At 41.3% G+C, this 12,990-nt stretch overlaps 1 protein-coding gene across 1 annotated transcript; it reads left to right on the forward strand.

Annotated features, from left to right (window-relative positions):
* The first annotated feature begins 216 nt into the window (after nt 1-216).
* On the forward strand, nt 217-9,897 carry LOC138963135 (guided entry of tail-anchored proteins factor 1-like). The gene is made up of 5 exons (XM_070335165.1): nt 217-373; nt 4,265-4,430; nt 4,934-5,001; nt 6,615-6,729; nt 8,529-9,897. Exons 1-5 carry the CDS (start codon nt 293-295, stop codon nt 8,603-8,605), a joined length of 507 nt encoding a protein of 168 aa, XP_070191266.1. The 5' UTR covers nt 217-292; the 3' UTR covers nt 8,606-9,897.
* Nucleotides 9,898-12,990: the final 3,093 nt, after the last annotated feature.

A 12,990-nucleotide genomic window follows, 5' to 3' on the forward strand; every position in this document is an offset into this window, starting at 1 on the left:
CAGTATGGGTCTATCCCAACCTGTCGGCCGACTACACAAAATACTTATATCATTTTACATCGCATTCTAAGAGGAGCAGATTGAGAACTCTAACTATGCACGCGGTACATTTCTAGAATCGCGTTGCGCAAAGTTGGAATTCCTGCAATGACAGCCATTGTTGGAATTCAAAGCGCAGGTTATTTCCGGAACAGCGCCGATAACGAAATGAGTCGCAACACTTATTCCTGTTCCGGTCACTATGAAAAGATAACTCTAACTGCTCACAGAAACTTCCACCTCAAAAGACAAAATGTTTTTGATGATATTTATCCTCGTGCTCGTTATTGTGTTCGCCCTGCTGCAGAATTTTGTGAAAGACATCGCAGTTTTCGTAAGTTGAATGCAGATTATACATCTGTATTTTTTCCGTGTTGATATTTTGGTGGTTTTCTCCGTCAGTCCGTGTGTAGAAAAATCCACAGACTAGTCCTTTGGGTAGATCAGAACAAATTTCTAACGATATATGCATATCTGGTAATAGATAAAAAAAAGAAAAACAAGAAGGAGATGGGCATGTGAGGTAGGAGAAAAGACAGGTCATTTTTATGCAACTCGAGAGGGCACCGTGACCAATGTGTTGTCATTCTTTCAGGATCAGGATCGATACATTGCAGGAACCTTTTTAGGATACAAAGTTGCAAATTATAAAATTTCTGTGTGGAAAATGATGTATCCCTGATGACTACAATTCCCAGGCCGGTGTTTTAGTCCCCCACTAGCCTTGCTAGGAGACCAATAACCATCATTACTCTTGATTCTTTACAGTAGTTAAATCAATACACTTATTGTTACACAATGCTAAAAGCATTTTTTTGCTTTAATTGGAGGTAATTTAATTAACTCGATCACTGATCATGCAGTAGCTCGTCTACCAGTACCAACCGTCCCCTGATTTATCCACTATCCACTTCATCTAAACAGGCGTGGTGGGAAGACATATCGGCCTCCTAATCGGGAGGTCGTGAGTTTGAATCCCGGTCGCTGCCGCATGGTGGGTTAAGAGTGGGAATTTTTCCGATCTCCCAGGTCATCCTCCCCCGATATTGGCGCATGCTGCCTAAATGGCGGGGTAAAAACGGTCATTCACGTAATACACCAGAATCTTCAATATATGTTGAAGGCGGGTGTGAACTAGAAGAAGAAGAAGAAGAATCTCTAGGGGCATTATTGGCGCACCAACCAGTGAGGATATAGTTGCCCTGTATCGGGACTATACCGCAATATACCCAGGCGTTCAAGTTGAGGATTAAAGTTGCGCCTTATAGTCTAAAAAGTACTTTAATCAGATGAAGGAGATATCTGCTCAAATCATTTTAGGCAAAAGCTACACTGAGTGTATACAGACAGGAGTGATAGGTCTGTATACACTCCGGCAATCAAAAGCTCTGTTACAAATCGTAAGCCAATGAAATTACCCCTTACAAGTCGTTAACAAATAGCCAATGACAATCAATCCGACATACATATTGACTTCCGCCATCTCTTTTTCGGAGTGTATGTAGGCAATAATGTACACTGACATAGTGGTATACAACCTCATCTACACACTCCAAGTGTGTTCCATACTCTGACAATAAACTGCTGTGCAGCATAAGTTTTGTGTGTGCATGTGTGTCACGGCCTTACAGCCAGCAGAGAAACTTTCAGATGACAGGATGAGTAACTTTGTTGACTTAGTAAAGATTTAGACCTGTTTTGGTGGTACACTCTTAGAGTGAAATTGGCCGTGATGACACCAGCCCTTCTCGTTTCTTCATTTTTCTCTTATGCATACTGATTGACCGCCGCCGTGATAGTGTACTATTAGCATGCATACTGATTGACCGCCGCCGTGATAGTGTACTATTAGCATGCATACTGATTGACCGCCGCCGTGATAGTGTACTATTAGCATGCATACTGATTGACCGCCACCGTGATAGTGTACTATTAGCATGCATACTGATTGACCGCCGCCGTGATAGTGTACTATTAGCATGCATACTGATTGACCGCCGCCGTGATAGTGTACTATTAGCATGCATACTGATTGACCGCTGCCGTGATAGTGTACTATTAGCATGCATACTGATTGACCGCCGCCGTGATAGTGTACTATTAGCATGCATACTGATTGACCGCCGCCGTGATAGTGTACTATTAGCATGCATACTGATTGACCGCCGCCGTGATAGTGTACTATTAGCATGCATACTGATTGACTGCCGCCGTGATAGTGTACTATTAGCAGGTCGTAAACTCATTCATTTTCACACCACATTCCAAAGAAAATTGACCACAGTGCTAGTGATGAGTTCAGTGCAAGTTGTGATGTGTCAGTCATCTGTTCTTCCCTGTGGTGTACTAGCGCTGTGAAGCAGACACATCTGTCAGTGACCTAATTAACCACCCCCCTGCGGGGCCCCTTCTTTACCCAAGTCCATTCTGGTAAGCTAAACTTTATCTAGGCATGTTGTGTGACTGCACATGTGTGTTTGTTTGTTTGTCAAAACTGGATTTCCGTTTTACAGGGTGTGGAACTTGAACAATTTCAACACAACAACAAAAGAACCAACCAACACTCTCAGTTTTCTCTTTATTTCCAACCGGTTCTGGTTCGAGTATTACTGTTCTCGTAAAAGTATTACTGTCAAAACTCTATCATGTTTGGTGTGTAAATGTAGATCAAGGTACTATTCAATACTAGGAACTGTATAATGAAGTTCGCAAGTAAATCGGCTGCAGAGGTAAAAGAACAAGGCGGGTTGTTTTTGCCGCTGGCCAGCACTCACACAGCGAGCGGTACACGCGGCTAGCAAAGAAAGGCTGTCTGTGTACAGAATGAGCCAGCGTGCTGCCTGGCGTCTCTCGCCATCCACGCTGCTCCCAGAAACTAAGCGTCAAGGCTGTCTGTGTACAAACTGAGCCAGCGTGCTGCCTGGCGTCTCTCGCCATCCACGCTGCTCCCAGAAACTAAGCGTCAAGACTGTCTGTGTACAGAATGAGCCAGCGTGCTGCCTGGCGTCTCTCGCCATCCACGCTGCTCCCAGAAACTAAGCGTCAAGGCTGTCTGTGTACAGAATGAGCCAGCGTGCTGCCTGGCGTCTCTCGCCATCCACGCTGCTCCCAGAAACTAAGCGTCAAGGCTGTCTGTGTATTGATGTGCTTGGCGTCTCTCGCCATCCCTGCTGCTCCCAGAAACTTAGCGTCAAGGCTGTCTGTGTACAGAATGAGCCAGCGTGCTGCCTGGCGTCTCTCGCCATCCACGCTGCTCCCAGAAACTAAGCGTCAAGGCTGTCTGTGTACAGAATGAGCCAGCGTGCTGCCTGGCGTCTCTCGCCATCCACGCTGCTCCCAGAAACTAAGCGTCAAGGCTGTCTGTATACAGAATGAGCCAGCACCTGCTGCTCCCAGAAACTAAGCGTCAAGACTGTCTGTATACAGAATGAGCCAGCACCTGCTGCTCCCAGAAACTTAGCGTCAAGGCTGTCTGTGTTGGCGTCTCTCGCCATCCCTGCTGCTCACAGAAACTAAGCGGCAGGGCTGGCACAGCCGTGGTGTGTGTGTTTGTTTTCGTGTGTGTTGGTCCCAAGGGTACTTTGATTCTAACTTCTATGAATCAAAAGTTCATTGCTTCCCTTCGCAAAATGGCGTCGAATGAGACTTCGAGTGTTGATGTGGTTGTGTGGTCTTTTATGTACGCTCTGAAAACGTTATCAACATTAAAGTAAAGGCCGTGCAGCATCAGATTTTTTTTTTGGTACTTTCATAGGAACGCAGAGTAGTTATTACTTTGATAATCAACTGCTCTGCATTCCTATCGCAAAGTGGCTTTGAATAGCAAATTCGCTTCGCGACCGGAAGTTGACGTCGGCATGTATACAGGGGGCAGAATCGTGTATACACTTGGAGTGCGTATAGCCAGTGCGATCATTTTATTTTACGAGTGGTGTGGCATAAGCATGACAAACAGGGTTTTTTTTCAACCAGCCCTCGCCCGAAGAGGGACTACTCTAATCATATAATATATATTCAAGGACATTTACAATTTAGAAAAAAAATAAAATAGAAAAAATAGAAAAAATTAAAAAACAAAAATCATTGGCATATGTACAAGTATATTACAAGCTTTACACGAATACAAAACGTCATTTCGGCAGTGGAAAATTACTGAACATGTAGCCTTAAAGCAAGAATGTTTGTCTTATCTGATTGAGTACTAATTCTGTGTGTACTTCTGCAGGTTGGTCGTAAAGTTTTCACGCTGAGCGATGAGGAGCTTGACATGCGGGTCAAGGTGCGCGACCTGAAGGACGAGCAGAGTCACGTCAGCATGATGGATGAGTTCGCTCGCTACATGAAACTGCAGCGCTGCATTGACAAGCTGATGACAGAGCTCAAGGAAGGGGGTACGCTGAGCTGGTTTTCTGTCGTACTGATTTTAAAGCAGCTGTGGTTGCAACGGACAGGTTAATTTGTCGGCAGTTTTTGTAAATCTTGTCAACATGAGTCTGAAGTTGGAAGCAAGATGTCCCTATGAATTGTGAAACAAAACCCCACCCCGCACCACCCCTTCTTCCTCCACAATCAGAGTAATGCATGATGATTGCTAATGTCATATTCCTAGACACACCAACTGACTGCAAATTCATGTTTGTGAACCATGCATGCAGCTAGATTTGAAATCATATAGCAATTACTCGTAGCACCCTGCAAAGCTAACCTCTCAGACTTTAGCATTGGGAATTATAATGCAAAATTTTAAAGATCTGCTTTTAACAAGGACGGATCATTATTTTAATAACAGATTAGCTGTTACTTCATAGTTTCCATTAAATATTCCAGAAAATTGTATCAATAAGAACAAAATCTGATTATGATTATTTGTTTGCTTTGATTTTTTTGTCAACAGGGAGCTCCAGACAGAAGAAGATGGCAATGTTAAATGTGGGTGTTAAAATTGGTCTTCATGTTTTACATGTGAGTAGAAGAAAAGCTGTTGTCAATAAAAAAATTAACGGAAGTTCTGTTATTTCAGCACAATTATGGGTGAATGGGTGCAATAGGTAATCATTAATGTGCAGGTAATATGTCAAGGATTTTATCTTGGTGGAAGAGTTCTATGCTCATACAAATCACAGCTCATTTAAATGATTATTAGCCAACAGAATGTGTCCACTGGTTATATTCCTGATGTCCATGATGAGCTATGTATAGCTCAGTCTACCTCACATTCAAGGCTTGCATACAATTCTAAAAAAAAGACAATGAAGTTGTTTTCAGAAATTGTTTATTAACTGCAGACTGCTTAAAGCCATATGTACTCGATGACTATACACGCTAATTGCTTTACCAACAGCTGGAGACAGACTAAATTAAGTTCCCTGCAAAATATTGTGGTCTAGGACCCCTTAAATGTTGAGATATTTGAATTTTCATTTTGATCTGGATCGTCCTATTTATAGATTTGGCAACACATGTAACGTTGATGCAAGGGAGCTAACACCGCGGCTTTGTTGACATCCTCACTTTTTCAGAGGCTAGAACAAGCTGTAATACATGTATTATGGTCCGCGCATGGTGACGTATCGTCATTATATGGTCTTATGGTGCGTTTGACATCGATTGTGGGCAAACTACACTTTGTAAACACGGGAGTGCGTTAGTATGCCTTTAAAATAAATGAAGTCTTCATAGACAGAGATTAGAGAGAAAAAAGTCTGTGCCAGGCTTTGATTAAACATTTGCTGATCCGTTTTGTACTGGTTAAATATTTGTTCTTTTGGTTATGAATCAAGCTTGACAACTAATCAACTGCTCTTGAGTGCATTTGGTTGCCTTGCTTTTACGAGGGCGGTCAGCTTCTCTACTACAAAAACTTAAGTCTTCCTGTTTGGCACATGTTTTGCAAGAATTATTTGTACTGCGGGAAGAGAGACCGGCATGGTTGGCCTAGTGGTAAGGCGTCCGCCCCGTGATCGGGAGGTCGTGGGTTCGAACCCCGGCCGGATCATACCTAAGACTTTAAAATTGGCAATCTAGTGGCTGCTCCGCCTGGCGTCTGGCATTATGGGGTTAGTGCTAGGACTGGTTGGTCCGGTATCAGAATAATGTGACTGGGTGAGACATGAAGCCTGTGCTGCGACTTCTGTCTTGTGTGTGGCGCACGTTATATGTCAAAGCAGCACCGCCCTGATATGGCCCTTCGTGGTCGGCTGGGCGTTAAGCAAACAAACAAACAAACAAACAAACAAACTGCGGGAAGAGTACATGTCCATGCGCACACACAGACACACACATGCACACACCTAGAATGACACACTCACACACCTGCAATAAGATGACTGCTTATGGTTTTATTAACATTCGTTATTTTAACTGTGAATTTTGCTATACAATTAAATCTCCTCTTCAAGGCCATCCATTTTAAAACCTCGCCTTTTTTTTAAAAATTCGGTTCGAAAGATATTTTTTTCATAAATTCTCTAAATTTACCTGCATTGTATGGCTCCTCATGCATAAGGTCCACATTTCTGAAAACAGATGTGAAACAAATGTGTGTACTGGATTCAGGATGAGTCTTTGCATTGCAGGCGCTGATAATGCTGTGCCTGGTGCTGAGTAACAGGACAGAGCCGCTGGTGATGCTGCCACAGGGCTGGTTCTTCCCTGTAGGGAAACTCGTGGCTCTACCCACAGGCGTCACAGGTGGGCCTTTCTTTATCGTGACCTCATTCTTCAATCCTCTCTCTCTCTCTTCTTTCTCATTCGAACGCACGCAAGCAAGAACGTAGCCTTACGCACGCATGCACGCACACACACACACACACACACACACACACACACACACACACACACCCTGCTGACGCACAAACCACGCACACACACACTGACTGTCGGCAAGCATATCTTTTTGTTTGCTTCACCTTTGTTTATTGTGTTTTCGATATTTGTGTTTATTTTTTGCTTGACTTATCTGTTTTATTTTAATGTTTGCTATCCACATCGTGTGATAAATGTTTCTTCTCTCCGAGTCAGTTTAGTTTCTGCACGCCGCTTTGGCACTCCTTGTTTTTCTAACTGGTGTATTGTGCGCAATTTGCGGATTTCTTTTTATTCCTTTCATATGCTGTTGAAGTGTTGTGGGTGTTATTGTCTGAATATGCTATGTTGCGTCTGTGTATGCCTACAAGAATTTGCATTCGCGCTCTGCCAGTACAAGTCCAAACTTTATTGGGTGTAATGTGCCTGTGGTCTGCTCGCAGTCGAGCACAGATAGTGAACATTCCTCCAGTGAGCCGCCGCTGCGACCTAGAGTAAAGCGCTTCTTTGGTCTCTGGCAACGTTGAACTGCGCTGATATGCCACGCAGCCCAATGCGTACAGCCACGCGCAGACAAAGTCTGTGACTTTGCCTTGCTAACAGTCTGCCAGCAGTGATATCGCCCCGCTGGCTATTTTTACCACTCCCTTTCGCTGGCCTAAAGCAGAAGCCAGGTACAGCCGTGGAAGAAATCATTTTTGGATCGATTGCTAAAATTTTAATTTTAATTAGAATTTTGAGATTTTTAATGACAAAACTCATCAATTAATTATTAAGCTTCGACGCTGAAATGCAATCCCATTATCCGGGCTTCGTCGCAGATTGCTTGACCAAAATTTCAATCAATTCGATAGAAAAATGAGGGTGTGACAGTGCTGCCTCAACTTTCACAAAAAGGCGGATATGACGTCATCAAAGACATTAATGGAAAAAATGAAAAATATCTGGGGATATCATACCCAGGAACTTTCATGTGAAGTTCCATGAAGATCAGTCAAGTAGTTTTCTTGGAATCGCACTACACACACGCACACACAGTACACCATCACCCTCGTCTCGATTCCCAGTCAACGTTAAAACATTTAGTCAAAACTTGACTAAATGTAAAAATAGCCACAACTGTTTGTGAATTATAATTTTAGGCAGTACGGTAGGTGATTGCTGGTATTGCCTGTAATTCCCTCTCTTTTTGGCTCACGAAGTGTAGCCTATGCGATCGTAACTTTGTCTGTCTGTGCATTTGTGCGTTTGTGTGTGTGTATGTCTGTGGTAGAAACTTTAACATTTCCGAGTCTATGTGTGAGTGGTTATCCAAGACTATGGATAAAGCTCGCATAAGATTACGTCACGGTCAAAAGTGTTTGACGTCAATTAATGCATCATGACGGCATGCCTCCCTGTAGTCTTTCTCTCTCGCGTGGTGTGTGTGGTCTCGGTCATTGTTATTTTGAGCGGGCCGAGACTATTTGGCAGTCGTGTCCCTGTAAGTAGGCTACCTGCAGACAGACAGATCTAGATCTAGTGTCTCTCTTTCTTGCACAGTGTCACCTAAGCTTACTGTGTGTGTGGGTGTGTATGTGTGACGGAGTGATTGAGTTTTTGTTAGTGTTTGTCTATTTCTTACGTGAGCCTTGAAGGCTTCTCCTCTTGTTCTTGTTAAAGATAGCTGTTTTGCCATTTTGCAGGAGGTGTTGGCATAGCCTGCTGGATTCTGGTCTGCAACGCGGTTGTTCTTCGTGGAAAACGTCTCCTAGACTGCTGATACACCCATCTATCTCTACGTATGATATACAAGGACACATTACTGTCTGGACCAAGAACAGCTGAAACAATTTTACTCTGGTAAGACGACAAGGAATGTGTATTGACTGACTTCATATTGGTGCTGGCTAGACCATAAACCTGACGGGTTGTGGGTTACTGTCTTATTTTTTGCCAACTGTGTGCTTCTGTAGTCTCTTCGAGATTGAGTCAATGTTTGAGGTGTTAATTGCTGTTTTGAGTGTTTATGTTTTTTTCTCTCCAGAAGCGCATTTTTGGTAAGGCACATAGTTTAACTTCTTCGTTGAATGCATTTGTTTTAATACTCAGTCAGGTGTATACAAATGTTTCTTGGATGTTAATTCTGCTGAGCCAAATCCGGTGGTCATATTTTTTTTCTGCTTTTGCTAAGTTGAACAGACACACACACATACTGACACACACACGAGAATCTTCACGCTTTTGGCTGAAATCAGAATTTTGGTGAGCTCCAAGACATATTTCAGAGCAGTTTTTGTTATCTAGCTGTTTTCAGAATGTATTTATCATTTTGGTCGCTTTCAGACTTTATCATGTGTCCTGGTTCCCATGTCTGAGTCACAAACACACACACGCACACACACACACACAGCTTTCAATTTCATGCATTAACTGTACAAAAGAAAAAGGTTCTTTAAGTTTGATACCATTTATTACAATATCTTGACAACATCATGTAAATACTGTGTGTGAGTGTGAAGTATTTGGTCTGTGTAATTTGAGTGTCAAACAATAAGACTGTGTAATTTGAAGTGTACAAAATGCATGTTAAGTATGTGACGGTGAGCAAATATGTATATATGCATATAATATGGCAATTGTTCATTTCATTGTGTAGAGTCTGAGTGTCATTTACATAAAACATCCCCAGTTTTCATTGTAATTAAATCATTAAGTGTCAATTTCATTTGATGTAACTACCCCAGTAAGTTAGTAAACTTTTCAGCATATACTTATTTTGAAGTAAGGCATATAATAACATATTTAATTGAATATGATGTCATACTTCCAGAGATCATTTTTTTAATACATGTATTAAAGCTGAGTTTAAAACAGTCTTTATGCATACAGTGTTCTTCTTTTCTTTAAATGTACCAGTTGTGGTTGTAAATTGAGTCTAAATGAAAGAAATAGCTATAGTGTAAAACAATCGTATACACTCAAATTCAACTGGTAACTGACATGATCCTGTGTACAAATTCACGTTAATCCTTGTTCTAATAGCTGTCTCAATAAATAAAAAAAAGACCTTGCTTTTAATGTGAAAGCATTTGATTCATAATAATGGAATGGACAAAACATCATTATACATAATTATATCCCATCCATTCAAAACTACTGGCATCTGAGAACTGTAAGAAATATGAAACTTAGGTCTTTTAAGGCACAGTCAAGCTTAGTTTAGATAACATATGCATGTGTATAGGCTTACACATAACATGATTTGATTTGTGTTGTGTAGAACAGCCGTATTATAACTTTGATTTTTGCAGACAGCTAGCACATAATTTGAAGTAGAAGCCTAATCATTCATGCTGTGGATTACACATGTATTCAATTAGATATATTTTTGAATCAACCTATTCCTAATGCATCTGAAGAGTTTAGTAACATTATTTTGTTTTCAATAAATACATACATGTACATTGAAGAAAAGACGAGTGATTGTTAGAAACAGAAGCAATGATTGTTAGAAACAGAAGCAATGATTGTTAGAAACAGAAGCAATGGACGGATTCTGAACATAAAACTGCAACAGCCTAGGGTGCGAACACGACCTGACACAACACTCACATTGGGTAGTTCTCTCTGGAGCATTGCTACAGAAGCAGAAAGAGTGTACTTCTTGTGCTTAAAATCAGTGAAAAAAATATACACAGCCGCTGTCTAAATCATGCAATCAGTTCTGTCGTTAGCACCATCGTAAATATTAACTAATGATTACACAGGAGCTCAGGCTATGAAGTTTAAAACAGTCAATGACTCATTCAAATGCTGTTCTTTCTTTATTTGGTGTTTAACGTCGTTTTGAACCACGAAGGTTATATCGCGACGGGGAAAGGGGGGAGATGGGATAGAGCCACTTGTCAATTGTTTCTTGTTCACAAAAGCACTAATCAAAAATTTGCTCCAGGGGCTTACAACGTAGTACAATGTATTACCTTACTGGGAGAATGCAAGTTTCCAGTACAAAGGACTTAACATTTCTTACATACTGCTTGACTAAAATCTTTACAAAAATTGACTATATTCTATACAAGAAACACTTAACAAGGGTAAAAAGAGAAACAGAATCCGTTAGTCGCCTCTTACGACATGCTGGGGAGCATCGGGTAAATTCTTCCCCCTGACACACGGGGATTCAAATGCTGTTCAAATCCACAAATGCTATAGTTTACATATACTTAAAGTACCTATGTGTTAGTCTCTTCCAATAAACGATGTTTGGAGATAACTCTGTCAGGTCTTTTACTGGCTATAGAAGAGTTGCGCCCCTGGATGCTGAGGCCAATATGCGATAGCACTGACCACTACCGTTAAAACAAGCATGCATGGCATCTCAGGGATTAATGACGGCCGATGTGCATGATTTTTTGAGAGGAGGCATCCTCTCAAGCAATCTCACTGTCAGTAATGCAGTGCCCGCTCGATACGATGCTACTTTTTTCTCTCAAAAAAAACTATGCACATCAGAGATCATCGATTCACAGCTGCTCTTCTGGCTTGCCGTGGCTTCAGGTGGAGACAACTCTGCCATAGCTCTTCAAAACCCCGTCAGAGTTATTACCAGAATGTGTCTATTAACACAAATCAGGATGTGGTTTTTTTCACCACAAAATAACTCTTACACCATACAGGAAACATAACATATTTACTGTATAACACCTACCTCCATCCCTAAAAGAAAGATGTAAGCTTGTGTCTGTCTTCAGACAAAATCACATATGGAACAAACAGCCCAATAATAACATTACAACTGTTAATACTACAGTGGTACCTGCGATGAAAGGACACCCTTGGGACCAGCCACAAGTGTCCCTACATTGCAGGTGGCCTTTCATGACAGGTATACTTTGGTAGAGATAATCTAACAAGGTACAAGAGGTGTCCTTTTAAGGGAGGTGTCCTTTCATGGGAGGGTCCACACATCACAGGTACTGCTGTACTTGGAACTGTTATGGTTATTTAATGCAGCCCCACTCTAATCTATATTTGTTATTTCTCACATTTATAGGTGTATCATTGTAGGGGTTGAAAGGGGAAGCAGAAGGGGTTGTGTTTATTACAATATATGGTATGTTTATTCAGATATCATGTATGTTTATCATCATAATCATATTGACTTTCTAATACACCTCAACTTCTTCAAAAAACAAAAAACATTTTGGTCCTAACAAAACAACATAAATACTATCTCTTGCCTGTCTACTTCTATCATAAAATTGGTAAAAATAGCCGGTGAAAGAAGTAGAACTTCATAAATTCAAGACAACACATCTAAAATGCTTTTTTTTGTTTAAATAATAAATAAACAAGAACTGACACCAATGTTCACCATACCAACAGAAAATGGAAGGATTTTTGATATGCACAATTTAACACAAAATACTAATTACCAATGCCATTCAATGACTGTACAATGTATGACAGTACATGATCCCATCACAATGTACAATGTATGACACGTCATGATCCCATCACACTGTACAATGTATGACAGTACATGATCCCATCACAATGTACAATGTATGACAGTACATGATCCCATCACAATGTACAATGTATGACAGTACATGATCCCATCACACTGTACAATGTATGACAGTACATGATCCCATCACACATTCAAGAGCCGAGACAATTTTCCAAGGTTGTTGAACTGTCGATCATTTCACCTTGTTTAGAACTCAGCTCAGTCATAGGGGGGTACGGGAACACTCCGGTGATGATATTTATTACCAAAGGTCCCTATATATAAAACAGGTGTTCAAATAAGAATAACTGACCTTTGTACAATAGCGATCACTGTGTTGAGAGGACACCATTGGGAAGTGTCCCTTCATCGCAGGTGACCTGTCAGCACAGGTATATTTGTTAAAGATAATAATAGACAGAGAGACAAAAGAAGGCGTCCTTTCTCAGAACTACGTGTTCTCTCATCTGAGGGGCTTCACATCACAGGTACCACAATTTGTACCTCTCAAACGAACCATTCTCTTTCATGAAGGGGGGGGGGGGGGGGGTGGGTTCGAGGGGCAATGAGGATGAGCTTCAGACCACAGTAAAAGCATCACAATATCACTTGAATGTCACCAACATGTATATCACAGACTAATGTGTACGACG

This window comes from Littorina saxatilis, linkage group LG3 (assembly GCF_037325665.1).
Source record: "Littorina saxatilis isolate snail1 linkage group LG3, US_GU_Lsax_2.0, whole genome shotgun sequence".
NCBI lineage: Eukaryota > Metazoa > Mollusca > Gastropoda > Littorinimorpha > Littorinidae > Littorina > Littorina saxatilis.

What these genes read in the sequence shown, in the direction of transcription:
- LOC138963135 (XM_070335165.1), top strand. Translation starts at nt 293, where the DNA reads ATGTTTTTGATGATATTTATCCTCGTGCTCGTTATTGTGTTCGCCCTG. An exon ending in TGAAAGACATCGCAGTTTTC is followed by an intron (nt 374 to 4,264) that starts GTAAGTTGAATG and finishes GTACTTCTGCAG; the next exon opens with GTTGGTCGTAAAGTTTTCAC. An exon ending in TTGGTCTTCATGTTTTACAT is followed by an intron (nt 5,002 to 6,614) that starts GTGAGTAGAAGA and finishes TTTGCATTGCAG; the next exon opens with GCGCTGATAATGCTGTGCCT.